Raw genomic sequence first — 26,149 nt, 5'->3', positions numbered from 1 at the left:
TTGGTTTTGGGTTCTTGTAGGTCTTGATTTTTGCCCTTTCCAGGTTGACTGCTCACCCTCTCCATTTGGTAAGAGCCAAACTAGCTCAGTCACCTCTGCTAGCTTTTTTATTTATTTATTTGTTTGTTTGTTTGTTTATTTGGGTCTCATGCATGCTTGCCTTTGACCACTCTCACGCCATATCATTTGGTTTCATTCTGCAAAGTTTCACTATGTCAAAGACTTTCTGTCTTCAGTCAGGCTTAGTGTTACCACTGATCAAGCCCTCTGCTTTTCTTGATGACTGCACACTGTGACATTGCTGTGTACTGACTTTGATTTAGTTCTGGCTTTATCTGTGAAAACTGAAAAGAAAAAAAAGAAAAAGAAATACAACACAGCACACATCTAACACTCTCCGCGTCTGTCACGTCTTAACAAATCAAAAGCACAGGAGCAAATCAATATTTTTCAGAAAGACATGGTCAAGAGCTGTCTTTTTGCTCTATAGTAGAAACGAGTGATTTTAGAGGGATACTGGTTTTTTTTTCTTTAATGAGCAGTGCTGATGTGCAGCTTTCCACTCTTTGACTGAATTCAGTGTTCCTGTCTGTAGAATTTCTCTTTTTCCTCAGAAAAGACTCTTTATTTCCACACAGAGCCACGGGAGTCCTTGGCATGTCAGAGAATGAATCGCAGTGAATGCATTTCATGTTCAAACCTTGGTTTAAAAAAAAAAACAAAACACAAACACTCTTAGTGGAGATTTACAAACGAATGTGCACACTTTGGACTGCTCTAACTGGAATACTTATGTCCATTTGCTTCTGGTTCCCTTTGCTTTTTTGGTAACACATAATGACTTCTACATGTGAACGCATTTGATCTATGAAAGACTGCTCGAGAAGGAATATGAACTGCATCAGACTGACTAAGTAAGCTGGTACCTGATAAATGGGTTTCCAATGAAGTGGGTGATCTCATCCCTCAGATCCAGCACGCTTGAATTAGGGGCAAAGAACATAGCAATTACACAGTCACCAATAGCTCTCGGGTTTTTGAACTATGTTTCTGCTTTATGAAGAAGGCAGGGAAGTTGGACACGTGAGCTTAGAGTTCAGTCAGAAAATGAAAGCAGAGCTCTCATCACGTTCAGCTGTGAGAAAAGCAGCATTTCAAAGCACTCCCACAATGGCACAAAGCACTCCCTTTCCCTGCTGTTTAGGGGCATCTGAAAGTTGTCTGAGTTTGTTTTGTCTGAGGATATGTATTTACACATTTTTGTGTGCACATGTGTGTGTTTGTGTGTGTTTGTGTGTTCGTGTGTGTGTGTGTGTATTTCACTACAGCTGGACTGGATATTGCTCCTCTGTCAGAAGAGGGGTCTGCGATGTCTTCACAGCCTCACTCAGGACGTGCTTCTCGACAGGCTCCAGAGGAACCACTGGATGGCATCTTGAGCCCTGAACTGGACAAGATGGTCACTGATGGTGAGTCATGCTTCTATTCTTAAGACAGCAGTGGTTTTGCACTAATCAAATGTCACTGATAAAATTCACATTTTGTGATTAAAAAAAAATCCTCTGTCCTTACCGTGTGTTTCACAGAATCCATTCTCAGCAAACTTTACAAAATTCCAGGTATGCTTACATCCTCTCTTCCACTTTCAATCAGTTTCTCCATTAAGTATGACAATATAAGAACTAGTGTTCTTGGGCTAACAGGTCATTTGCACTGTGTTCTCCTATAGAGCTGGAGGGCAAGGATGTAGAGGATCTCTTCACGGCTGTTCTAAGTCCCAGCGCCAGCCAACCGTCGCAGATGCCCCAGCCGACCCAGGCAGTCCACCCCTTACACGGACCTTCTGGTCCTGGCATGCCATCCTCCAACCTCAACTCAGGTCTGTCACTGTGGTTCACAAACTGTGTATGTGTAGGCTCTGTGAAATATAAACAGCAGTGACTGAGAAAGACCTTGGCTAGCACTTCTTCATTTGCAATGCCCACTTGATTTTTTTTTTCAGATTTAAAATTTTATAGTAATGTCTGGAAGGTAACTGTTTTGACCTAAAGCATCCTTTTTTGGCTATATATATAGAAATTAAATCCAAATATTTAATGTAATTTGTGAGTAATTGGATTTACAGTAACTTGCTCTCTGTGTCATATAGGAATGTTTCCCCGGATGCCAGTTATGAATGGTCTAATGGAACCCAATCGGCAGTTTCCTCCGTCTCAAATGCCTGCTGGAGCTGGACCTGGCATGACAGGAAACTTCCCTCCAGTACAGCGCATGCCTTTTTCAGACAATCCTAGGTAAAACACAGAACGCCCTTACTCATTGTGACTGCCGTCTCTACAAGTATATAAAACGAAGACATACTGTGTTGAGAAAGATTTTTCTCAGAATTTGGAAAGCTAAGCAGATAAATTGTCCTCCACAATAATATGAGTGGAGGAAGTCCCGTTGAAGGGGAAATGAATATGTTGAATATGAGGATGTTCTCTTTTTTTCTATACATTTTTTATCACTAATATCTGTCAATCACTGAGGACACATCTTCCTATTTTCTGAAAATTATGCTCTATTCCTTTAAAAAAAAACACAGGCCTTTTCTATACCATGAGATAGAAGCTATGTGGTTGGAACCTGGAGTGCCTCTGTATTTTTACAGGGAGAGGAAGTTCAATCAGATGGCAGGGGAAGCTGTTGGTCCATGGACAGCCACCGGTGCTGCCCACATGCCTGTGCCCACCCCTGTGCCTGAGGGGGAGGGGGACTCCATGTCCAGTGCCCAGAAGAGTACTTTGAAATGGGAGAAAGAGGAAACACTGGGAGACTTGGCAACTGTGGCACCCGTTCTCTACACTAATGTCAACTTCCCAAACCTCAAAGAGGAATACCCAGGTGTGTGGTAACAGTGGCACAGACTTTAAGTCCATGTCTTTTTTTGTTTGTGTTGTTTTGTTGATTTAGTGCAAATCTTTCGAGCAGATTTCAATACATGTGGGTCGACGGGGGGGGGGGGGGGGGCATATTGTTTTTTAATGGAATGAAATTGTTGAGACTTTTGCCAATTTCATTAGAAATCGAGGTCCAAAACAATCACAGGATTTTATTAATTGCACCAGTTGCAGCGATGACTGCTGCTGATTAAAAGAAAGTTCACTCCTCTTCTAAACAGGGTTTGGTTAAAAGGTTATCTGTCTAAGCAGCAACCTTCTAGTATTTCTGTTAAGAGTTGTACTTGTTGGATATTATCAATAAGTAAACATTTGCTGTCTGTTAACAATAAATAAACTTTTTTTTTACTTCCAGTTTGGTTTAATGCACAGTAAAAATTCTATTCTTCAAAAAGTTTAAAGTCATTTTTCAGTAATACCTTGTAATGCCTGTGAATTGTGTTTTATGGTAAATAAAGGACATATCTAATATTTGTTGTTTTTCTTCAATTTGCACAGATTGGTCAACAAGAGTCAAACAAATTGCAAAATTGTGGAGGAAAGCAAGTTCCCAGGACAGGGCTCCCTATGTGGTAAGATGTAAAATACAAATAAATCCCTATTTATTACGGTATGCATCATTTTGCCATTTCTAACGAACACAGATTGCCTTGGAAGAATTTACCAGGAAAATGGCAGCAGGGCCCACTTAGATAAAAAAAAAAAAACCATTCACTTAAATTCAATTTTTTTTATTTCTGAAAAAGGATTCCATCAGATGAACTGCCAAACATTGTGTCTTTGGATGTTTAATACTTTATTCCCTTGCTATCGCAAACAGCAAAAGGCCAGGGATAACAGGGCAGCCCTTCGCATCAACAAAGTCCAAATGTCCAATGAGTCCATTAAGAGGCCGCAGCAGCCCCAGCAGCTTATAGATGTTTTTGACCCCAGCATTCCACCTTTGGACACTGACCAACTCTTCAAAGACCCTCTGAAGCACAAAGAGTCAGAGCATGAGCAGGAATGGAAATTGAGACAGGTAAGATGAAATTCATTACTGGGAATCCGTTAGTATTGAGAAAACTTTCATTGTGTTTTTACAGTTTATACAAAGGAAGGTTTAAGCACATCCAGCCCCCTCCATTGCTTTGCCATCAAAACAGAGGTGCTAAATAGACTGACAGTCCATTGCTTGTCGAGAACAGATTGTTATTATTGCTATTGTACGTTCTGTTCCATGGAGCTTGAACGAAGGGCTGTGTAACAATGGGAGTGCTTTGTAGTAAACTGTGTTTGTTTTTGTCACTTCAGTGCCACACCATCAATAATAGAAATGGGAAAAGGCAAGGCTAAGATGTTTGCAAGTCTGTAATGTAGAGTTTTTGTAGTCAAAAGTTTTTCCAAAGGAAATTCTAGGCCTTCAAATGGCCTTCATATTAAACTTTCCAGAAAAGACTTGGAAGGAGACAAAGGTTGTGCAGAGAACAAAACATCATTAGAAACTATGAAGTCACTGATTTGGAGAAACTTGCTTTAAAAAGCTATATGGTTCATATGGTTCTTTCTGGCATTAATCTGTTGTGTTATTTTACTTTGTCTCTCTGAGATGGATGAATTTTAAGACAACCATTGTGACATCCCAAAATTATTTAAATTATTTGTAACTTTCATCATGACATTTGAATCATGACATTTGAAATTTCGTCATGACATCATTTTCTGTCCCATGACAGCAAATGAGACTGAAGAGTAAGCAGCAAGCAAAGATAGAAGCAACTCAAAAGCTGGAGCAGGTTAAGAATGAGCAGCTGCAACAGCAACAACAGCAGCACCGTACAGGAGGCCAGTCTGAGCTTGAGTCTTCCAGTAGTCTCCAAAGTCCAGGTTCTGCACAGCCGAACAACGGGAACACATCTCCCATGCAGCAGCCCACCTCTAAGAATGGATTCTCAAAGCCACAACTCTCTGGGACCCCTACATCAGCGTCCCCTGATGATGTTTTCCTGCGCCCCCAACCTCCACCCACATCAACAGGGTCTCAACCCCAGTCTCCCCAAATGTTCTCTCCTAGCTCGTCTGGATCTAGACCATCCTCACCTTGGGATCCATATGCCAAAATGGTGGGAACACCCAGGCCACCACCTATTGGGCCAAATACTCCTCGCAGGAACTCAGAATCAGGGAAGTCTCCTAGGGCTCATTCAGATGAGAGGATGAAGCCGCCTTCTGCTCTTGAAGCTTTTGGGTCTCCAACAACCATGAACAGTGACCCATATGCAAAGCCCCCTGACACCCCTAGGCCCTCAGGTCCTGCAGACCCCTTTCTGAAGCCCATGGGTCCTCCCAGAGGCAGCCAAACTATGGAAGGAAGGCATCACATGGGCTCCCCAGGGCATGGCACATTTTCCAGATCATCTATGAGAAAAGAAGTTTTCCAGCAAATGCCTCAGGGCAGGATGATTCTCTCAGACCCTTATGCCCGTCCCCTGCTCACTCCTATCCCAGGAAGTAATGAGTCAGGCTCTGTACAGGTCTTTAAAGCCCCAATGCCTCCCCATCAAACTCAGGACTCATATCTAGGCACACATTCACGACGAGCAAGTGGGGATCCTTTTGACAGACCAGCACTGCCTCAGCGTCCTTCAGACGGATTCTCACAGAATCAACAAAGTGACCCTTATGCACAGCCTCCACTCACTCCACGTCCTGCCATGAGTGATGGCTATGTTAACCAATCCAAGCTGGCACGTCCACCTCAGGGCCACCCATTTGCTCAACCTGGACCGATGGCTCGTCACCCTGCCAGTAATCCATATTCTCATGCCCCTTCCACACCAAGACCGGAATACTCTCAATGTGACCCATATTCCCAGCCTCCTGGAACCCCTATGCCTATGTCTAACCCCTGTGCTCGAATTCCTGGGACACCTAGACCACATGACCCATATCCTCAGTCAGTCAGCACTCAAAGCCCCTCCACTGATCCTTATTCTCAGCCACCTCTTACTCCACGGCCAGCTATCATGAACCAGCCTCCTCAACATCCTCAGCAACAGCCTCCAAATCGTATTCTGTCCCCCTCTATGTCAGCTGACCCTTATGCACAGCCGCCTGGGACCCCACACCCTGGGATGGCAGAGCGGTTTCCCAGATCTCCTGGTCGACAAAGAAACCCGGATCCTTATGCCCTCCCCCCTGGAACCCCGAGACCAATTGCAGCTGAGCCTCTCACCCCATCAATAGAATCTCCACAGTCATTGCTGAACGATCCATATGCACACCCCCCAGGAACACCTCGACCTACAAGTACAGGTCATGGGATGAGGCATGGGCTCATGTCCAATCAAGATCCGTTCTCTCCACCCCAAGTCAGGATTCAAGATAGTTTTGCTAATCCAACGGTCCACAGCTCTCAAACACCAAAACATCTTGGGATGTCAGATGAAAATGTTTCTCAGTCACCGTCCAGTCATCCAAACCAAACCCCTGTCCATGATCCTTTTGAGCAGACTCCCATGACTGCACACCACCAGACCACAGAAAACAGGGAAGAGACAGGTCTGAGATCCACTTCCACATCTGTGAGTATGGGACAGCCCAATAGCGCACAAATGCCTGGAGCTCCCACTGAGGCCCAGACTGTCCCTCTGGCAGAGGCTGAGGAAAGACTCAGACAGGTATGCTTTACTCTGATTTGTTTATCATATGGTGAATCATTCAAACTGCACATATAATGATCATATTGTCTTTTATATGGAGGCATAAATGTAAGGTATTTTTATAGAATATGAATTTTTAATTGTTGAATGAATAATTTCAATGTGTTGCACAGCGGCAGCGTATACGGGAGCTACTCCGTAGGCAACATCAGGAAAAAAATGCCAGTCGTCAAGGGAAGAGCCCACAAGAGCAATCCATGACCATGCCCCCAGGAGCCCCACAACACTGGAACCAAGAGCCGTCTGGTCAACAGAATGACATATTCAGTCGGCCACCTCCACCATACCCTGGCCCTGGCACAATTAGAGGGTCTATGAGGTTCCCTGGACCATTCCCAGGGGATCAGCAAGGACAGTTCCCTGAAGGGCATTTCTCAGGACCTCAGTTTCCTGGAGATGTGAACAACATTAGACAGCTTCCACCCAGGTTGGTAGATAAAATCAGGAATACTTTCATATATTTCATATAACATAATCATTATGATCACAAAGACATTTAAACCATTCTTTCCATTATTCTAGGTTTGGGTATCCCCCTGGAGCTCAGGGACCTCTTATTGGCCCAAGGAACCACCAAATGCCTGAACCAATGATTGAAGCTCATCCACAAATGAGAAGATCAATGTCTGTAGATTTGGGGAAGTCATTAGGAGGCAACTCCATGATACCTCAGCATTTGCCTCCTCGAGGCATGCATGTGCAGCAACACAATATAATGGGGCAACCATTCATTGAGCTGAGACACAGAGCTCCAGAGAATAGACTGCGACTACCATTCGGACCTCCTGCTGTACAAGGGAGCACCATGGAGTCACCCTCTCAGCCCCAAAGACCAGGTTTTATGAGTGGTCCAGAGACAGGGGTTCCCATGAATCCAAATCCAGTGGATCCTATGATTAACCAGACTCAGGGAATGGCTGGGCAGATGCAAATGGCATTGAGTATGGAGAACTTGCAGCAGTCCAATGTGCCAGTAAGAAGTGGGCTTCAGCAAACCCCTCTTATGAGATCCATGAGCCAACCAGCTTCAAGTGAAACGTACACTAGTTCTGTACCTATGCATCTTTCTGAAGCACCTGCTGGACAAACCAGTGAGGTCACTATATCTAATGAAGGAGCTGAGGTGAAATTAGATACAGATGAATCAGCTGTGAAAGATCTAGAAGATGTGGAGGTCAAGGATCTTGTTGATGCTGACTTGGAGAACCTCAATCTTGACCCAGAAGATGGAAAAGACCTTGATCTAGAAACAAATGACTTACACCTTGTTGACTTCTTAACCTCTGGGAAATTTGACATTATCGCATACACTGATCCTGAACTTGACCTCAGTGAGGACCTTGATCTTAGTGATCCTATGGATGACCATACTGACACTTCAGATTTGCTGAAGGCAGAGTCAGAGAAAAAGAATGCCAGTTCTGGTGGTGCTTGTTCATCCACACATTCCCTATCAGAAGGAGGGAAAGCTGCAGAGGCACCAGAGCAGTCTGAAGGTCAAATCAAACAGGAGGTTGGTCTCTGTCAGAGTGTGATGCCATTGAAAGAAGAGCAAGAAGTCAAAAATGAGGTCAAAAATGATTTGACTCAAACACAGGACATGAGTTCTTGCAAAGATCAGTCGAATGAAAATACAGCTGCCACCCAAGCAACTTATGGAAGTGGCACCGAAGCAAAGCTTTCCCAAACTACTTTACAGGTTCCAAAGACTGGAATCCATCCTGATGCCACTCCAGTGCTTTCAAGTTTGCTTGTCAAGGTGTCACCAGGGGATGAATCGCTAAAGCAAGCAGGCAATGGGCAAACTGTTATGCAAACCAACCCCACAACACAGACAAACCCAGTGGCAGGGTTGCAGCAGACCGTGAGTTCCCCTACCATGACACCAGGATCGTTCTCTCAGCAAGGCATGAATACCAGCGTTGTTTCTTCACATGGACAAAGTTCCCTTGATATGTCTGTCCCTATCCAGGGACAGACACCTGGTCAGATGATTTTTGGAATGGGTCAGCAAGAGACCCTGCTTTCAGGGGAACAGCAACAACCCAGCAATTTGACACAAGCCCAGCAGGCATTGCTGTCCCAGCAGGGGCAGCAGAACAGGCCTCTGTTACTGGAAGAGCAGCCTCTCCTTCTGCAGGACCTTCTAGATCAAGAGAGGCAAGAGCAGCAACAGCAGAGGCAAATGCAGGCCATGATCAGACAGCGCTCCAGTGACTCCTTCTTTCCAAACATTGGTAAGAGACAGGAATATAACAGGTCCTTTTTTAATGATGTGTCCAGAGCTATGGAAATATCTGGAGGTTTTTTTTTTTCATCTGCAGATTTCGATGCTATTACTGATCCTATCATGAAAGCAAAGATGGTTGCCTTGAAAGGAATCAACAAAGTAATGGTTCAGAACAACATGGGAATGACTCAAATGGTGATGAACAGGTAAGCCAACTTTATTAGTGAGACTTAAATTATGAGAAGATGAAATATAAGATGAGAAAATATAAGATGAAATTCGGTTTCCTGTTGTGATGTTACTCTAGTTCAAATACAAATTACCAGGATAGCATAAGTGTTTATTTGATCATTTTATGCTAATGCAAATTTAATTTCTCACACCACGAGTGATAAGAATCCTGAGGTAAATATTGTCTTAAGAGCTAAATCAATTTTTACTTTTGCAGTTATTACAAAGGCAAACTAAAATGTTGATGTCTTTTATAATTATTCTCACCATCAGATTCCAAGCTGGTGGTCCACCAGCCCAAGGGCCACCATGTCCTGATGGCAGCATTCCTACCCAGCAAACAATTGGACAAGTATGTGAAAATCTGTAATCTGTCTTAAGCATGATACAGGAAACAAATGCACAAGTAATTACATAGTTCTGGTTTCCTTGCATTCAGGATGGCAAACTGGCACCCCATATGGCAAGGCCCAATCCACCAAATTTTGGACCAGGATTTTCTAGTAAGTTTACAGATGTCCTAGGATAATTGTAGAAGTATATAATTATGCCAGAAGTGTAAGAAAGAGGACAAGAGGCAGTGTGCACTAAACATCGGTGTCCTGTTCTAGGATTAGCATTTAGTGAACTATCCTTAGAACATTTTTTGTGTACTAAAAGTATGTCCAAGGCCTTTGAGAGGAAAAAGATATTCCAAGTGTTTTTTTGCTAACTACAGAAAATTCATGACAGTCCTTCATTTTTTCCCTGCTTGTCTCAGATGATGCCCAGAAGGCACAGTATGAGGAGTGGCTTAGGGAGACTCAGCAGCTGCTTCAAATGCAGCAGAAGTTTCTGGAAGAGCAGATAGGGGCTCATAGGAAGTCTAAGAAGGCCCTGTCAGCTAAGCAAAGGACTGCCAAGAAGGCTGGACGGGAGTTCCCCGAGGAGGATGCTGAACAGCTGAAACATGTGACTGAGCAGCAGGGTGTGGTGCAGAAACAGCTGGAGCAGGTGATACACTCTCACATACAGCTCTTACATCTTAAATCTAGCTTTCCCTGGATCAGTTTCTTAGGCGTGTTATCAAAGCTCTAATTTCAAAGATCAAACTGCTTACCCTATACCCTTTGGATATAATTTTTTAAGATTAAAATTGGTCTCATTTTTGGATTTTGTTAGTCATATTCTGAGATGTAGATCAGTACGTTACAGCTCCTCTTTAAGGTGTAATATTGAGTGTACGACTTTTAATGCCAGTGCTATCCAAGGACACACATTGAATTGTTAGAGAACTTAATTTTTTTTTCTGAACCAATTCTATGACTTGTGTATTAATGATGCTTAATTACTCCTGAGTCTTTTGAATGGTACAGAACATTCATTGGGCATGGAGCATCTTTTATTTCTTTCTATGTGTTTTGCAGTGCGTGTTGCATTATGTCCATCTAAATCTAGTGTGTCTAAAACATTTTTGCCATGTTAGATCCGGAAACAGCAAAAGGAGCATGCTGAACTCATAGAAGAGTACAGAGTCAAGCAGCAGCAGTGTAACATGCAGTCACCTATGATGCCTGGGATACCACCAATGCAGGGTCATCCTGGCATGGTGCCCACAGGTCCTCCAGTGAACCAGCCTCTTATGACTCCCATGATGCCCATGCAACACCACCCTGGCCAGCCAAATCCTCCACGTATGCCCAGCATGCAAGGTTGGCACCCTGGAGCATCTCTCCCTCTTGGAGGCCCAAGAATGCCCACTGCAGTGCCTCCTCAGGCACTCCCAGCTCAGCCTCTGCAGCCTCCATCTGCTGTGGCAAATCATGGGCAGCCAGGAAATGAGTCTTCTCATGTAAATTTTGATGACACCAACCCATTCAGTGAAGGTTTTCAAGAGCGTGAGCGCAAAGAACGGTTGCGTGAGCAGCAAGAGAGACAGAGGGTGCAGCTCATGAAAGAAGTAGAGAGGCAGCGGGCCCTGAAACAGCGCATGGAGATGGAGCAGCAGCAAGGCCTGTCACAGATGCCGTTTTACAACCAGGAGCTGCCCCAGGACTTCATGCAGCCACACAGGCCTCAGCAGCAACTGCAAGGTCCAGGTTTTCCACAGCAACGACCGGGGCTTGGTGGAATTCCATCTGGCACAATGATGGCAAATGGACCATTTCCACAAGAAGTGGGATCGGGATTTGTGCCAGATAACCCTCCCATGCATGGAGTCAACTTTATTCAGGGACAGCCCAGACCACCTAGATTCATGGGCCCAAATATGATGCCTCAAAATCCAGGAGAAGGGCATGGTTTTGGGGTGGAATCTTCAACACCACTGCCTCCAAACTTCCCAGGCTCTGGGCCTTCTCTCATTCAGCTTTATTCTAACATTATCCCAGAGGAAAAGGGAAAGAAGAGAAGTCGTAAGAAGAAGAAGGACGATGACTCAGAGTCGGTGAAGGCCCCTTCAACACCACATTCTGACCTCACTGCTCCACTCACACCCTGTGTCTCTGACACATCATCCACACCCACACGGAACCCTCTTCTCTCAGGGGAGCCAGAAGTCTGCGAGTCCTCTCAACCTGGCTCTTCCACCCCAGGATCATTAGGCAGTCAGCCACACTCTGAGCTTGAGCGACAGCTCTCAGAAAGCAGCTGTGGAGGGGGAGGTGATGGTACCTTGGGTCAACTTGACACATCAGATAGGATCCTTAGCAACATCAAATTGGAGAAGATGGAGGCTAGCGATTGCCATGGGCCCAAGGGAACAGAGCCAGAGTTAGGTATGGGCATGGTTAAGATAGAGGGAGAGAAGGAAACCATATCACCCCAGCTTGCAGGCCAGAACCCAGTCAACAGTTCCAAGGGAGAGGCCGGAAATGAACTCCTCAAACACCTGCTAAAGTATAAGGGAGCACCTCCTGGCCTCCCCCACCAGAAATCCGAGGACAGTCTTCGATCAGAAGAGGACGGATCTATAGACAGTAAGGTTCTCCTGAGGCAGAACTCCTTGGACAGCAATGGGGTGAGTTTTGTGAGAACTAGAGCAATGTTATATCAATGGACAACATTATTTAACACTATTAGTGTGAGTTGAATAAAAGTCTGAACAAGCAGAGATCAGTTGCATGACTTGTAAGAGTGATGAGACAATAGCCCTTAAATGTCACTGCTGAATTGTGAGGTACCCAAGGTAGCCTATAGTATTCATGAGTGCAGTTGTTGTTTTGCTAAAAGTATTGTTTAGTCGCAGTAGCCATACAACTGTAGACCACAACTGAAGTTGTGTTCCAGAATGAAAATAGAGCAATATTCATACTTCTAAAAAAGACGGACTCAAACACAGAGCCTTTTTTAAGCAGTGAGGCAAAAGTCAGATATCCTTATCCTTTGACTGTGTATCTTCTGTTTAGTAATAAGTAGCTTATTGCTAAGAATGTCACCACAGTTTTCTTCCTCTCAAAGACTTTCTCAGACTGTCAACTGTCAGGACACCCAGACCTCCCTGGACCTTTATTACCGGAGCATGATAAGAAGAAACAAAGAAACAAGAGGTTGCTTAAGGGCAGTGAGAAACCAGCTCCTCGCTCCAAAAAGAGAAAGAAGGAGGAAGAGGACAAGCAAGCCATGTTTTCCACACCAGAGCCTGCCATGACCAATCTTAAACAGGTAAAATGTTTATATAGCTGCTCCTTGATATTTCATTTGAGTCAACACAGTTTGCTTTAGTCAGCTAAATACAGAGTAAAGCTTTTGGAAGCAGTTGGCATGAAATGCATCTGTTCTGCTTTACTCTCAAATGCGACCGAAATGGGTTTTTTTTAACTTGCACTTGAATTGAATCGGCTCACTCTGTTGTGCTCAGACACACACTCTGTAAAATTCCTAATTGACAGTAAGTCATACAAGAAGATATAGATACCTGTTAGTGTGAAACCCTCTTAGAGTGATAGTAATAGGCTCACAGCATGCTAACATGACCGTGCTGTAATCTGTTTATCTGAAGTGAAAGTACAAATAGAAGAGGATGGTTTGGTTCCCCCACAGTGTGCACTTGTACCGTGTATCAGATCAGATCTCAGCTGGTGTACCATCACACTGCAGTGATTATTGGACAGGGAAATGATAGCATTATTAGACAGCTGTGGAGTTATGAATGGTTATGGCACAGAGGGAATAACATGCAGAGTAAAGACAATTACAACCGTGATGAGTTTTAAATGATTCTTTACCAGCAGGCTTTGGGGCTGCGCAGAACCATCAAAGCAATGCAGCATTCATCATAAGATCATGCTGATTGCATGGAGGAGCTGTGAATGATGTTTTATACTTCTGAAGTTTATTTATATCTCAAAAGCTGTTTTTAATTTGAGTCTAATTAAGGCCTAGTTGTACTATTTTATGTTTTGCTGAAGCTACATGACCATCATTCAGATTTGTTTTGTTCCTTTGCTCTTTACAAATGAATCTTGGGAGGTATATTAATGATTCTTTGCAATTGCTGTGAAGCAAATGTTTATACATTTACATTGTGACATTTATTAAACATTGCTAGAAAATGCAACTGCCCAGCTATCACCTGAACTGTTTATTTTTTGTGTATTTCACGTAGTGGGCTCTGTGCTCCATCAGGGACAAACAAGGAGAGCTGCTGAAGCACTCAATAGATGTGTGTGCATCTGTCTGTTTATTTGCCCTAGTGTGATTTTACTGGAGTCATTAGCAGTGTTGGAAAATGTGAAACTACAAACATTGTGCACTTTTTGGAAAGCTGACAAGTCTTTGTAATATTAATTAACCTGAATGAGGACATCAAGAGCTTAGGTCTCTCGGCTCCTTAGGCTTCAGTCTTCCTTTTAACTAACAATCTCTCTCTCTCTCTCTCTCTCTCTCACACACACACACACACACCTCAGCAACTCTCCCTGTTACCATTAATGGAGCCTTTGATAGGGGTAAACTTTGCCCACTTTGTGCCCTATGGAAGTGGACAGCTCAATGGAGAGAGTCGTCTCTCAGGAACATTTGGAAGTGCTTCATTAGATGGTGTTTCAGACTATTACTCCCAGCTAATCTACAAGGTGAGTTAAGGCCACCCTTTCAAATACTGCATTCCTTTACCAGTTACACAATCCTGCAGCGTCAACCACTATAGAAGAATGAACTGAGCAGTTATAATGCCAAGTTATCTGTATATGGTGCATTTACCAATATTACTTGCGTCAAGACCATCTACAGCTCAGGGAATAGGTGGCATTGTTCAGAGATGCAAATTTCATTTCGGTGATTATCTTCCAGCTGAACAGGTTGACTCTGAGTATTTTTTTTTCTTTCTGCTCAATGTATAATTCAACAGCAGAACAATCTTAGCAACCCTCCTACACCTCCGGCTTCCTTACCACCCACACCTCCACCAGTGGCTCGTCAGAAACTACTCAACGGCTTTGCCACAACAGAGGAACTGGCCAACAAGGCTGCGGTCATGGACGGACACGATGGTAAGAACCAGCACTGAGAGACATATATTCATATAGAGTAAATAGATGTAACCATAATTATTACTATTGCTCTTGATGTTACAAACTTGGTTAGCACTGGTAAGTTCATTAAAATAAATATTTTATTAAGTATTAAGTATTTTAGTTAAATGTAGCCCATTTTACTAGTGTGTTTAAATGTTCCAGTGTCTCAGTATCCTCTCAGATACATTTGTGTTTTGAAGTTAAGATACTGATTGATTTCACGTAAGACATAGATTTTTCTGACTATGTATATTTTCCTGACTCATCTCCTACAGTCTCTAAAGGCCTGCTGCCAAGGCCCCTGCATGTCCAGTTTAAGGCTGAGGAAGAGCTCCTGGTTCAAGCTCTAGCACAGGGCCCTAAAACTGTTGATGTGCCAGCTTCCCTACCCACTCCTCCTCACAACAACCAAGAAGAGCTTAGGTTAGTTGAATGTCAGTTAATCCTAAAATGAATAGGACATCGGTTGACCTTTGTGTAAACTTACGAGTACTATCTATAGGTTGATTATTACAGAAACTGACTAATAATTCTTCTATCTCAACCTCTGTTCAAACATACAATAAACTGTTAAACACAGGGGGCAAGAGCACATTGACGAAAGGGACACACCAGACAGCTTTGTCCCCTCCTCATCCCCTGAGAGTGTGGTTGGTGCAGAGATCAGTCGCTATCCAGACCTCTCATTGGTTAAAGAGGAGCCACCTTCTCCTGCCCAGTCCCCTGTCATTCCATTATTTCCATCTTCCAAGGGTAAAGGTACTGTCCGCACCCTAACTCTCTACATTTCCTGTCTGGATTGCATCCTTTTGAATTGTGTGTATGGTGGAAATGCTGATTTGCTGCCTCTTTGTGTTTTAAACTTCTCCTATTTTCCCTTCATCACCCTTGCTGTGTAGGCCTAGAGGCCAGGCTACGTGATGTCAAAACTGAGCCCTCTTCAGTATTCTTTGGTTCACCTTTTGGACCAGCACAGAATTGTGCAAATGATGGACTGGTTTCCATAGCGATCACCTTGAAACCAGCAGCCGCTGAGGTAAAGACTTGCCTCGCTGTTTGTCACTGTTTTAATAGCCTTTATCAGCCTGCAGTTATGGACACTGTATGAAGAATGATACTCTTGACTGCGTGGTCTTCTCTTACAACAGTGTAAAAAAAAATCTTTTGTGTAATTTGATGTGCAGTGTCATACATGTCAATATGCTGAAAGATCTTGATCAGGTACCTTTGAGTTTTTTCTATGTGCCATAAAGGCAGAAAGCTAAGAGCAAGACAACCTGGTTTTATCAGTGTGTTCTATTGACGGCATTATAGTTTCTTGGGGTTTGTTATGTGGTTCTGTATAAGTACATTGCCCAGAGCTTTACTTTCTCACCTGATCATTCTTTTTGCTTTTTTCACTCTTCCAGAACATCACTGATGTTGTGGCAGCCATAGCGGACCTCATTCGTGTGAAGATGCCTAGCAGTTATGAGGTCAGCAGTGCTCCTGCATCACATGGTGCTCTGGGAGCCTTCAGAGGCTCCATGCAAGGCCCGGAACATCGGCCTTCCAATCTGCTGCAAGGGCCGAGTGGCCATGGGGGCCAACCAGGAGGTGGTCCAAGGTTCAGCAGGCACCTTGGACTTCAGGAGCCCGTGCAGCAAAAGCAGTTTCCACCAAGTCACCTGACCCTGGGTAGAGATGAGAAAATACCACCTCCCTCACACACACACAAACACACACAAACATACACATAATAGTTCTGTGATTAGTAAGTAAAAGATTAGTAATGTTCTGTGAAACAGTGTTCTGTGTGGCAATTGTTTGCCTGACAGCTCACATTAGCTATCAAGATATTTCACGTCTAAGAATGTTTACTCACAGTATGCTGCTGTTGTCTCTGCAACTGACTCGTCTCAGTCTGGTCCTAGTGATGGGGCCTTGCTATTGATCAGGTTATGAAGGTAACAAAATAGAGAGCTCGCAGGTGCCCAGGATCCTGCTTATCTGTGTCACAGTGTCAGATAATTAAATAATGAATATAATCAGTCTGACTAAAAAAGGTTCAGAATAATGTGTGGAGCTAATGAAAGACAGTCACCATTTGTAATTGACTTACTGTTTTTGATTGCCTCGATTGTGCCCAGTTTCACCGAAGAGTATTCTCATCAAGAAAAGCTTAATTGATTGCTGATATGTGGTTGTTTCAGCCCCCAAATATTACCTCTATTGCTGTAGTTTGTTGCATCACTCAACTCCTTTTTTAAAATTTGCAAATGTCACAGGCTCTTGCATATATGGAAGGTTATTGATTGGTTGAAAGCTACCTGTTCTTTTAGGTCCTGCAGGAGCCAGAGAGCAGTGTCAGAAGGGACGTGGCAGCCCTGGGCTGAAGCCTCAATGGTGTCGTCATTGTAAAGTGGTGGTTCTGGGAAATGGAGTGCGAAAAACAAGCAAAGATCCACCATCTGACAAAGTACAGGTACAGTACCAGGTTTCTGCCAATTTGTGTCGTGGTAAACATTGTTTATTTTGAAAGGTGGTCACACATCAGGAGTCATTTAGTATGTGAAGTGTATTCTCTGGTCTCAGAGGGAACGTGTGCATGGGTCAGGGAATAAGTTTAAGAGGAGTTCAAGTAGTTTGGAAAACAGCAAGTCTGAGATAAAAGCATGAGAGAGTTCAAATAAATTGATTTATTGAGAGCCCCAGGGTGCACCCACACACACACTCAAAATGCATAACCATGCCCAAGTTTAAATACAGAATAGACTATTACATAATCCTTCCTCATTGATAGAAGTGTATATCCTCCTCCATTCTTGGTACTTTTTTTTTGTTTTTTTTTTTGTCTGTTTGTTTGTTTTGTTTTGTTTTTAACTAGAAGTTCAGCATAAATTTGTCTTCTGCCTCACCTCTTATAACACTTCCACAAGGCCACATTAGATATGCCACCAATCCCAGCATACTCACTCACAGTAGTTCCTCACCCTGCTCCATTGTTTGCTTTTCTCTATTAGGGCTCACAGGAGGACCAGTTGAGCTCTGGTGACCTGGTATTCTGCAGCCATAGCTGTCTCATTCTTCACTCTTCATCACAGTCCAAAGCCAACACAGACACCAAGGTATTCATCGCTGACTGGGATTCAAGAAGTCCCGCTTCATTGTAGTGTTTTCTGTCCTTTTTATGTGAAGGGATACTTCCACACAAATTTAGTTGATTCCTTGTCAAAGACTAGAGTCTGTCATGACCCTTTTGTTTGCAGTTTATGTGATCTGAATTCTGTAAGATGCTTGTTGCTGAGTCTTGGTCCTGAGACTTGTATCTCTGATGTGTGTCCATAGGCATCTGCTGCCCTTCTTGCTGAGAGCAAACTCAAAGAAAGCCCGTCCAAAGCCCAACATCAGTACAGCAACAACATGTCCTCTCTGGATGTCCACTGCCTGGCCCAGCTACAGCCCAAATCTCCTCCTCTGTCTCCAATTCCTGTCCCTGCACAGGATCCAAATGAGCCGGTCAAAACAGAATTGCACTCCAAATTTGAAGAAAAACCTGACAGTTTCAAAGTCACAGTCAAGCTGAAGCATCGGAGCCATGACAGCCACCCTGACAACAAGCCCTGGTATCATGGCAAGCGCTGTAAGGGTCTCCGCTGGCGCAAATGGACTGTTCAGGTGGTGGTGCCCAAGGGTGTTGGACGTACGCCTGAGGATGAGGCAGAGGTAGATGAGCTTTTACAAAAGCTGTGTGCCTCGCTGCGTCCCTGCCCATCCACACGTGACCGCCGACGCTGCTGCTTCTGCCATCAGGAGGGCGACGGTGTGACAGACGGTCCTGCACGTCTACTCAACCTGGACCTTGACACCTGGGTTCATCTCAACTGTGCTCTCTGGTCCACAGAAGTCTATGAGACACAGGCAGGTGCCCTCATCAACGTGGAGTTGGCACGGCAACGGGGTCAGACACTGGCCTGTGCCTTCTGCCAGCGCATTGGTGCCACCAGTGGGTGCCATCGGCTTCGCTGCGCCAATGTCTACCATTTCACCTGTGCGCTGCAGGCTGGCTGTACCTTCTTTAAGGATAAAACCATGTTGTGTCATGCACATCGCCCACGAGGTTCCGCTGGTAGTGCTGGCCTGTATCTGGAACACCAGCTACGCTGCTTTGCTGTGTTCCGTCGTGTCTACGTGCAACGTGATGAACTACGGCAGCTGGCGGGAGCTGTGCAGCGACCTGAGCGAGGCCATACTTTTCGTGTGGGCAGCCTGCTTTTCCACGCAATGGGCCAACTGCCTGCTGCTCACATGCCTGCCTTCCACTCGTCCTCTGCCATCTTCCCACCAGGTTATGAGGCCAGCCGGCTCTACTGGAGCATGAGACATGGTGGAAGGCGCTGCCGCTACATCTGCTCAGTGGAAGAACGCCAGGGCAAGCCTGAATTTACCATCCGTGTCAAGGAGCAAGGTTACGAAGACTTGGTGCTCACAGATACCACTGCCAAAGGTACTGTGGTTCTGCCTCTCCCACTGAACCTTACCACGTGCTCTCAGTTTAGTAAAGTCTGTCGGGATATCTGTTTCTTTGGTCTGCTGCTGTTCACGATTCTGCAGTCAAGCTTTCACCTCTTTTCTTGCGAAGTTTTGTAGTTTTACAACAGGTGGTGCTTCTTGTTCAGGAAAACTGCTGGATTACTTCTTTTCTGCTAAATATTTACAATGTAGATAAGAACTGGTTTTAGACTTCAGCACGAACAATATCATGAGCACAGGCATATTTGGTTTTGACAGTCAAGGAGTAGTATCTGCCAGCACATCATAAGAGCAGGTTAAAAATAGAGGTGTAAATATCAAGGTGTTCCTGACTTTTCAGATGCAATTCTAGTTAGACTTTTGCTGAGCTTCTGTGACTTTTGCTTTTTGTGAAATATCTGTGTTTTTATGTGCATGGTGTAGGTGTTTGGGATAAGGTTCTGGGTCCAGTCGCAGAAAGGAGGGCTGAGACGGGAATGCTCCGCCTCTTCCCTGTCTATCTGAAAGGAGAGGATCTGTTTGGCCTCACCGTCTCCGCAGTTACCCGGATCGCTGAATCGGTAACTGTCATTACCCCAGCTTTCCACTATGTCATAGCGTTACGAGTATGAGCTCATGCTGTCATGATTATGTTAGCGTTCAATAAAGAGAACATTGTAACTGTGGCTTGGATCTGTCTTTAAGCTCCCTGGCGTGGAGGCGTGTGAGAGATACCGGTTCCGTTATGGTCGAAATTCTCTACTGGAGCTTCCTTTGGCTGTGAACCCCTCTGGCAGTGCTCGCTCTGAGTTTAGGAACCACCACCATCAGAAAAGGTCAGTTTTCTATTAATCTGCTTTTTCAGTAAAACTTTTGCAGTACAATGTGTGCCATGTATGGAAATATGGTTTGTCTCAGTAGTTCATGGCTGTCATATATGTTTGATGTGTATGTGATTGGAATTTGAATTTAGGTAAGACTGGATGGTGCTGGAATAGCGAGCATAATGTTTTAGCCAGCTGTAGACTAAACTTTCCAAATGCAACACTGTGGTTTTTCTTGACTTTGACATTTTATTTTTCCTACTCTTGTTCCTTCTTGGAACTCCATAATTCCATCCTTCTGCTCTTTATTTTTCCCATCTTTCTCTCCTCACAAAGGTCATGCATATCAAATATTAGTTGCTAGGAAATTTTCAAGGTGTCAACAACTTATCCGAAAATACCTAACACACTATTATGGCTATACTTCATTAGAGTTACTGGAAATCTTTAAAAGAAAAAAAAAACAGCCCAACAAAGTGTTTGCTGTTATTCACTGCTATAACCAACTAGCAAATTAATAACAGCTATTAATCTAGCGAGCTGGTATCCAACACTTAAAATTGCTTTGTAGGTTATTGCTATGTACCCAAATTGTTCACTATGGGAAAAAAACCATACTATTGTATCTGAATTCACAGATGATGGCCAGGCATTCATAAAGTTATCATGTAATGTGGTTTTTCATTATGTGAATGCGCATTCTCATTTAATTACTTAGAGAGCAGATGTGTTCAGGTGTTGTTAGAGCAGTGTTACTCTTAAGGATGTCTTGCAGTTGTAAAACTGGCCACAGCAACATGAGGCAAGATTATTAAGTAGCCCACATTTAAACTGAAGTCAGATATTCCCTTTGTTCATTTTCCCTAAACCACTTCAAGTCTTCTAACACACATGATAAGAGTAAAACCATGCTGTGTTTTTCTGATGATTATTAATATCAGTATTTTTAATTACATGAGATCAGACCAGGTTCTTGGTTTTAGTACTGAAATTTTTAGGTAATTCAGATACAAAGCTTGTGGAGATGATAATAGCTGTTGTTTTCAATGTTCCTTTAATGTCTTACATGAGGATGTCCCACGAAATGGGTTGCTAGCACATACCTGTCAGGAATTAATGAAAAGCGAATGAACATATGTTTATTTTTGTTTCTGTCCCTTGGACATATCTTCTCCACACTCACACACAGGCCTAATGCACTGTTCGTGCGGACCAGCATCTCACTCTCCATCCAGAACTCTGCTCCACCAGAGGGTGGGTCCGCCCACAGTAAGCACTTTGTCCACTCCAAGTCATCTCAGTATCGTCGACTGACCAGCGAATGGAAGTCTAACGTGTATTTGGCCCACTCCCGCATCCAGGTGAGCCCTTGCTCGCACCGTCACAGGACCAGCATAACCATGAAGTTGTAACTTGTTTAATATTTGTCAATCACACTGAATTTCACCTTTAAGCTTTACTTAAAATAGCATCTAATTTGTTATGTCAGTACCACATCTCATAGATTAATGTGGAGGATGCTTGCACAATGTTCTTACATTATGAACAAGGGAGATTATAATTTGTTCTCTGTTCGTGATCTCTTTGTCTGGACAGGCATCTCCAGTTCTACGCACACTTTAAGAAAAGCCACAGTGGCTTTAATGCCTTGTTAAGTGTTCCAGCACATTTGTCAGCCAATTTTAAAGCAATTTCTTATTATTGTTTGTAGTAATGGACACTAGGTGAGGTTTATAGAGAGTTCTTTGTGTCCTTAATAACTTCTGTGGCTGTTACTGCCCAAACAAATGGATAGAATGTTCTGCAGAGGACCAAACTGGCATTGACCTGATTCTCTTGGCTGTGGAGCCTGTGCTCTCACAGAGCCACCGCTGGCAAGCTGGTAACTTTAGTTTTCAGCCTTGCTTGTTAAAGCCAAACCTCCATGGAGGAGGTCAAATTCACCCAAGTATATCTGGTGTCTCTCTTGGTGGGTGGTACCCTAAGCTTGGCGAATAAAGATGTGAACTCAGAATTCATTTGCTTTTATGTTTCACAGAGTAAATATTTGTACGTATTGGATGGCTGAGCTGATGCATGGTTTATATTTTGTGTGTCCACAGGGCCTTGGTCTGTTCGCAGCCAGGGACATTGAAAAGCAGACCATGGTGATCGAGTACCTTGGAGACATCCTACGTAACGAGGTGGCTCTGAGGAAGGAACTGATTTACAAAGCTAAGGCACGTAGAGGGGAATAACTTACTGACCAAGTTTCTGAAAATTGCGAGGCAGGATTCTGTAACTCAGTTTGTTTGCCACAAGGTGCACTCTGAAACACCAACTTCATGTTCACTGATGGGAAGAAAGCAATAAATGGACAGATGTTCAGTTTATGAAAATAACTGGAGTGCCCATTTGAACATTCTCTTGGTAGAATATATGTCATATGACTCATCACTGATGGAATCCAGCCTGTACATATTTTTGTCTACTTTTCCTAACCTCATTTGAATTGATTTCTCCCACAGAATCGCAGCGTGTACATGTTCCGTATTGACAGCGAACACGTCATTGACGCAAGTCGCTCTGGAAGTCCTGCCAGGTAACTTCAGATTGCCTGTTCATTCAGCCTGCCCACTCATTCAGACTGTCTACTAGTGTGTGTTGTCTAAAGACAAAAGCAGTGTAGGTGAAGTTAGTAAAAAGACACTATCTCTCAGCTATGAAGCTTTTTTTTTCCAGAGAAGACTTTTGTAACTTCATTGTTCAGTGTATACTATTACGTTTCTGTTTAAATTATATTTTAGGACAAAGATATTTTCATTTAATCTTCACTTGCAAGTGAATACTCAAAATCTTTCCATACTAAGATTTCCAAATTCAGGAGAACATGAATTACCTTAGCGTTTTGAAAGTTTCGGGTTTTTTGATTATTTGATGCCATTCTTTCATCTGTCTTCTTAGGTACATAAATCACTCCTGTTCCCCAAATTGTGTGGCAGAAGTGGTGACCTTCGAAAGAGGCTATAAGATTATCATTAGCTCCAATCGCAAAATTGAGAAGGGTGAAGAGGTAAGGTTTACCATGTAATTGAGAACCCAGAGAATGGCATTACAAGTACTCCTAGTGTTCTTCTGTGAATTGTGTCCCTAACCATCTTCTACCATTGCATTCTGTTCCAGCTATGCTACGATTACAAGCTGGCCCAGGTGGACGATCAGCACAAGATCCCATGTCTCTGTGGAGCTGACAACTGCCGCAAGTGGATAAACTGAGACCTGGTCCCAGCAAAGACTCAGACAACGTTTTCACCACGGTTCACGGGTGCAACTACCAATCCTGTGAAGACAGAAGAATTAGAGATTTATTTTATACAAAGGAAGACTAAGGGCCATGTCTTTTGCCTGTGGTATGAAGTACTGTTTTTGGTAAAATGGCAGTCTTAATCAATTATGTTTTCTTTGTGCAAACTGAAGAAGAAGGAAAGAAAAAAAAAGAAAAACAAAGCAAGAACCTGGCATTGTGTGAGAGCCATTTTTATAACTATCTGACTTGAAAGGAAAGGGTTAAAAGACCTGCATGTGCCATGAGAGAGTGTGAGTGTTGGTTCCTTTGTGTGTGTTGTGTGTGCTTTTTTTTGCGTGTGTTTGTGTGTCAGATAGGCAGAATTCACCAGCGAATGAGGACAGAGAGAGAGAGCACTGTGCCGGGTATGCCTTATTGGTTGGGAAAGGGGGGCAAGCCCATTTGTAGAACAATGACTGGTCAAGACTAGTAGAAATCAATGTAGAACATCACTGAACAGAGAATGTACGGAATTGACTTCCGCAAAGGGAAAATGAACTTGCACTAAGGAAAAAAAAAAAAAAAAAAAAAAAAAGGTTAAAAATACTTGATTCCATGAGTCAGTTTTATCCTAGGTTTCTCTCTTTTTTGTTTTGTTTTGGGGTTTTTTTGTGTAAGAAAAAAGTGTTTTGTATTTATTACTATGTGAGTGAAGTTATTTTTTAAATGATTTGATGCGTAGCGGGTAGGGGAGGGGTGTTAAACTGCTATTGTTACCTGCAGTTTGATGAGATCCTGTTACAATTGTAAATAAATTGTAAATAAAGAAAAATATTGCAATGATTGACCAAATAATACATCATTCATATGGATGTTTGGATGTTTTAGCTGTATTTTTTTTTTATTGTTTTATATTTGTTTGAAAATTATTTAATAAGGATGTCATGATACCAGTCAGAGAGCATATATTAAATTACTATTCTGTACAGAATTACAAAGTACGTTCACATTAATGATTCACAAGAAAGTATTTTTGTTGTTTTTCAAATGTACTATCAGTGATTCTTTGTGATCTACACCTGAATACTGACCACTTGAAGAATTGTTTTGTTTTGTTTTTTAACTTGTCTGTCAGTAATTTACTTTGGTTTCTCTATTATAAGTACTTGGTCACACAATCACCATGATAGTCAAGTCAAACAACATTGTGACATCCATGTGAATCAGGTTGAATTATAGAATTAGGAATAACTGTGAATTATTTTAAACCACCGAAGCAGAATTTTTAATGAAGAGTTTAACTTGAGTCAGCACAATTAGACCACATTCTGTTTTGCTCTGGGGTTTTATAAATACACACACACACCTATATATTTTGTAGATATGTGTCCAGTGTCATGGCTGAATTTAGACATCTGACAAATTTGGGAGTGAAAAAAACTGGTAGCTGTTGTTTGTAGCAAAGGACTAGAAACAATGAATAGTTTCTGGAGCAACTGACAAAAAATGTATAAAGAAATTGTTTGCCTGGGAATAGTTTTACTAATTCTTTAAATATAAACTGAAAAAATATGGTGTCTTTTATCCAAATGGACTCCAACCCATTTCACATGCCTTGTAGTTTTTAACGGAAAGTTGTTTTGCGTGCACAATTTTGAGGAGGCAAAGTGACAGCTTGTACTGCGTAGGACACATATTTTTGAACTTTCAAAAGAGTCAGTTGTACATATATTTTTCACAATGAACAGTTGTAACTAAATTGTTTCATGAATATTTTCGTCTTGTAAAGTATACCAACAATTTACTGGTGTTTGCCTAAAATTTTTTTGCTTTGTTCTGTATAGTAGTCTCAAATGTTTTGGAAAATGAAGCCTTTTTGAAGTACACAGAGTGATATAGGGTTTGGTATTTGAGGAACTGAATTTAGGAACATTTACATAAAAAAATAAAATATTTTACATCATTATAAGTTGTATGACTGCATTTTGTGTATGTGTGTGTGTGTGTGTGTTTACATGTTTAATTAACCAGGTGAAATTTGCTCTCAGTTTTGTGTGGTAGATGCGAACACACAACAAACTGTAACAAATGATAATAGCTAACCACAGATAAGAAAATATACAGTCGTCACACTGGGCATCTTAAAATTAAACCTTGACAATCCTTCAGAGCTTTACCTATCATGGTGATCAGTTAGCATCTGTCATGATCTGGAGTTAAACTAATTTGAGGAGAATAGGGTTGGTAATTTCAGAGCTCTTTGAGTGGCTACACTCAGAAGAAAGACATTGCAAAGTCTTTGATCTAAACTTAATCTACAATAACATTACTCTCCGAAGAGAAACATAGTAGATGGACCAGTGGTCTGCAGCTTTCCCTATAACAGTCTATCCCTTTAACAGAAATATTATGAGATAATTTCCACACATTCATTCCCAAAATGAAGCCCAAATTGCACTGTCGCTGAGTTAGATCACGAATATGTCAATTTGTCAAGTTTGTCTTCAGAGTATTTTTCTCTGCAAACATCAGTAAGGACCACAATACATGAGGACGTCAGCATGATAAGCAGTGCTAGAATATTATGGATCATGTTTGGCTTGTGATGCCTCTCCAGAACAAACTACCTGGTCATGCCATGTGATAACGTTAGTTCCTTGTCATTTGCTTTGAGATGCAGTAGCTGTGTCACAGAAACAACATGATCCACATTCTTAAACCAGTTATCTGGCAACAGTGGCTGCCAGGAATTTTACTCAGCTTTCATAAAGTCATATTTATTCTATGAATAAAAATCAGTAATTATATCAATATACAGAAATGTTTTTAATATAAGATCATACTTATCACTCGTATTTTTAGAGAAATGCAGGCAGGCAAGTCGGCATCAACTGAAAAAAAAATCCAAACAAACAAACAAACCATGCTCTCTGTAAGAGTGCGTATCCTGAACGGAAAGAGCGATGACAT

General features: G+C 42.6%; 1 protein-coding gene across 1 annotated transcript in view; it reads left to right on the top strand.

Moving 5' to 3' along the window:
- kmt2cb (lysine (K)-specific methyltransferase 2Cb) overlaps window positions 1-23,506 on the top strand; it is a 70,899-nt gene extending 47,393 nt beyond the window's left edge. Inside the window, exons 28-60 of the mRNA XM_030773689.1 lie at window positions 21-68; window positions 1,329-1,469; window positions 1,587-1,619; window positions 1,730-1,879; window positions 2,150-2,294; window positions 2,654-2,886; window positions 3,441-3,514; window positions 3,763-3,963; window positions 4,658-6,601; window positions 6,757-7,070; window positions 7,166-8,880; window positions 8,968-9,079; window positions 9,378-9,456; window positions 9,544-9,607; window positions 9,865-10,097; window positions 10,570-12,102; window positions 12,543-12,746; window positions 13,994-14,158; window positions 14,434-14,575; window positions 14,875-15,022; window positions 15,180-15,358; window positions 15,499-15,635; window positions 16,009-16,276; window positions 16,921-17,057; window positions 17,602-17,706; window positions 17,927-19,085; window positions 19,535-19,671; window positions 19,796-19,926; window positions 21,104-21,275; window positions 22,017-22,133; window positions 22,422-22,495; window positions 22,858-22,966; window positions 23,077-23,506. Of these exons, the coding sequence (XP_030629549.1) occupies window positions 21-68; window positions 1,329-1,469; window positions 1,587-1,619; window positions 1,730-1,879; window positions 2,150-2,294; window positions 2,654-2,886; window positions 3,441-3,514; window positions 3,763-3,963; window positions 4,658-6,601; window positions 6,757-7,070; window positions 7,166-8,880; window positions 8,968-9,079; window positions 9,378-9,456; window positions 9,544-9,607; window positions 9,865-10,097; window positions 10,570-12,102; window positions 12,543-12,746; window positions 13,994-14,158; window positions 14,434-14,575; window positions 14,875-15,022; window positions 15,180-15,358; window positions 15,499-15,635; window positions 16,009-16,276; window positions 16,921-17,057; window positions 17,602-17,706; window positions 17,927-19,085; window positions 19,535-19,671; window positions 19,796-19,926; window positions 21,104-21,275; window positions 22,017-22,133; window positions 22,422-22,495; window positions 22,858-22,966; window positions 23,077-23,169 (10,496 nt within the window). The 3' untranslated portion in view covers window positions 23,170-23,506. The remainder of the gene's footprint in view (window positions 1-20; window positions 69-1,328; window positions 1,470-1,586; window positions 1,620-1,729; window positions 1,880-2,149; window positions 2,295-2,653; window positions 2,887-3,440; window positions 3,515-3,762; window positions 3,964-4,657; window positions 6,602-6,756; window positions 7,071-7,165; window positions 8,881-8,967; window positions 9,080-9,377; window positions 9,457-9,543; window positions 9,608-9,864; window positions 10,098-10,569; window positions 12,103-12,542; window positions 12,747-13,993; window positions 14,159-14,433; window positions 14,576-14,874; window positions 15,023-15,179; window positions 15,359-15,498; window positions 15,636-16,008; window positions 16,277-16,920; window positions 17,058-17,601; window positions 17,707-17,926; window positions 19,086-19,534; window positions 19,672-19,795; window positions 19,927-21,103; window positions 21,276-22,016; window positions 22,134-22,421; window positions 22,496-22,857; window positions 22,967-23,076) is intronic.
- The last annotated feature ends 2,643 nt before the right edge of the window (window positions 23,507-26,149 follow it).

This window comes from Chanos chanos, chromosome 5, assembly GCF_902362185.1.
Source record: "Chanos chanos chromosome 5, fChaCha1.1, whole genome shotgun sequence".
Taxonomy (NCBI): domain Eukaryota; kingdom Metazoa; phylum Chordata; class Actinopteri; order Gonorynchiformes; family Chanidae; genus Chanos; species Chanos chanos.
The sequence above is the reverse complement of the archived record's forward strand: the minus strand, read 5'-3'. Positions and strand labels throughout refer to the sequence as shown.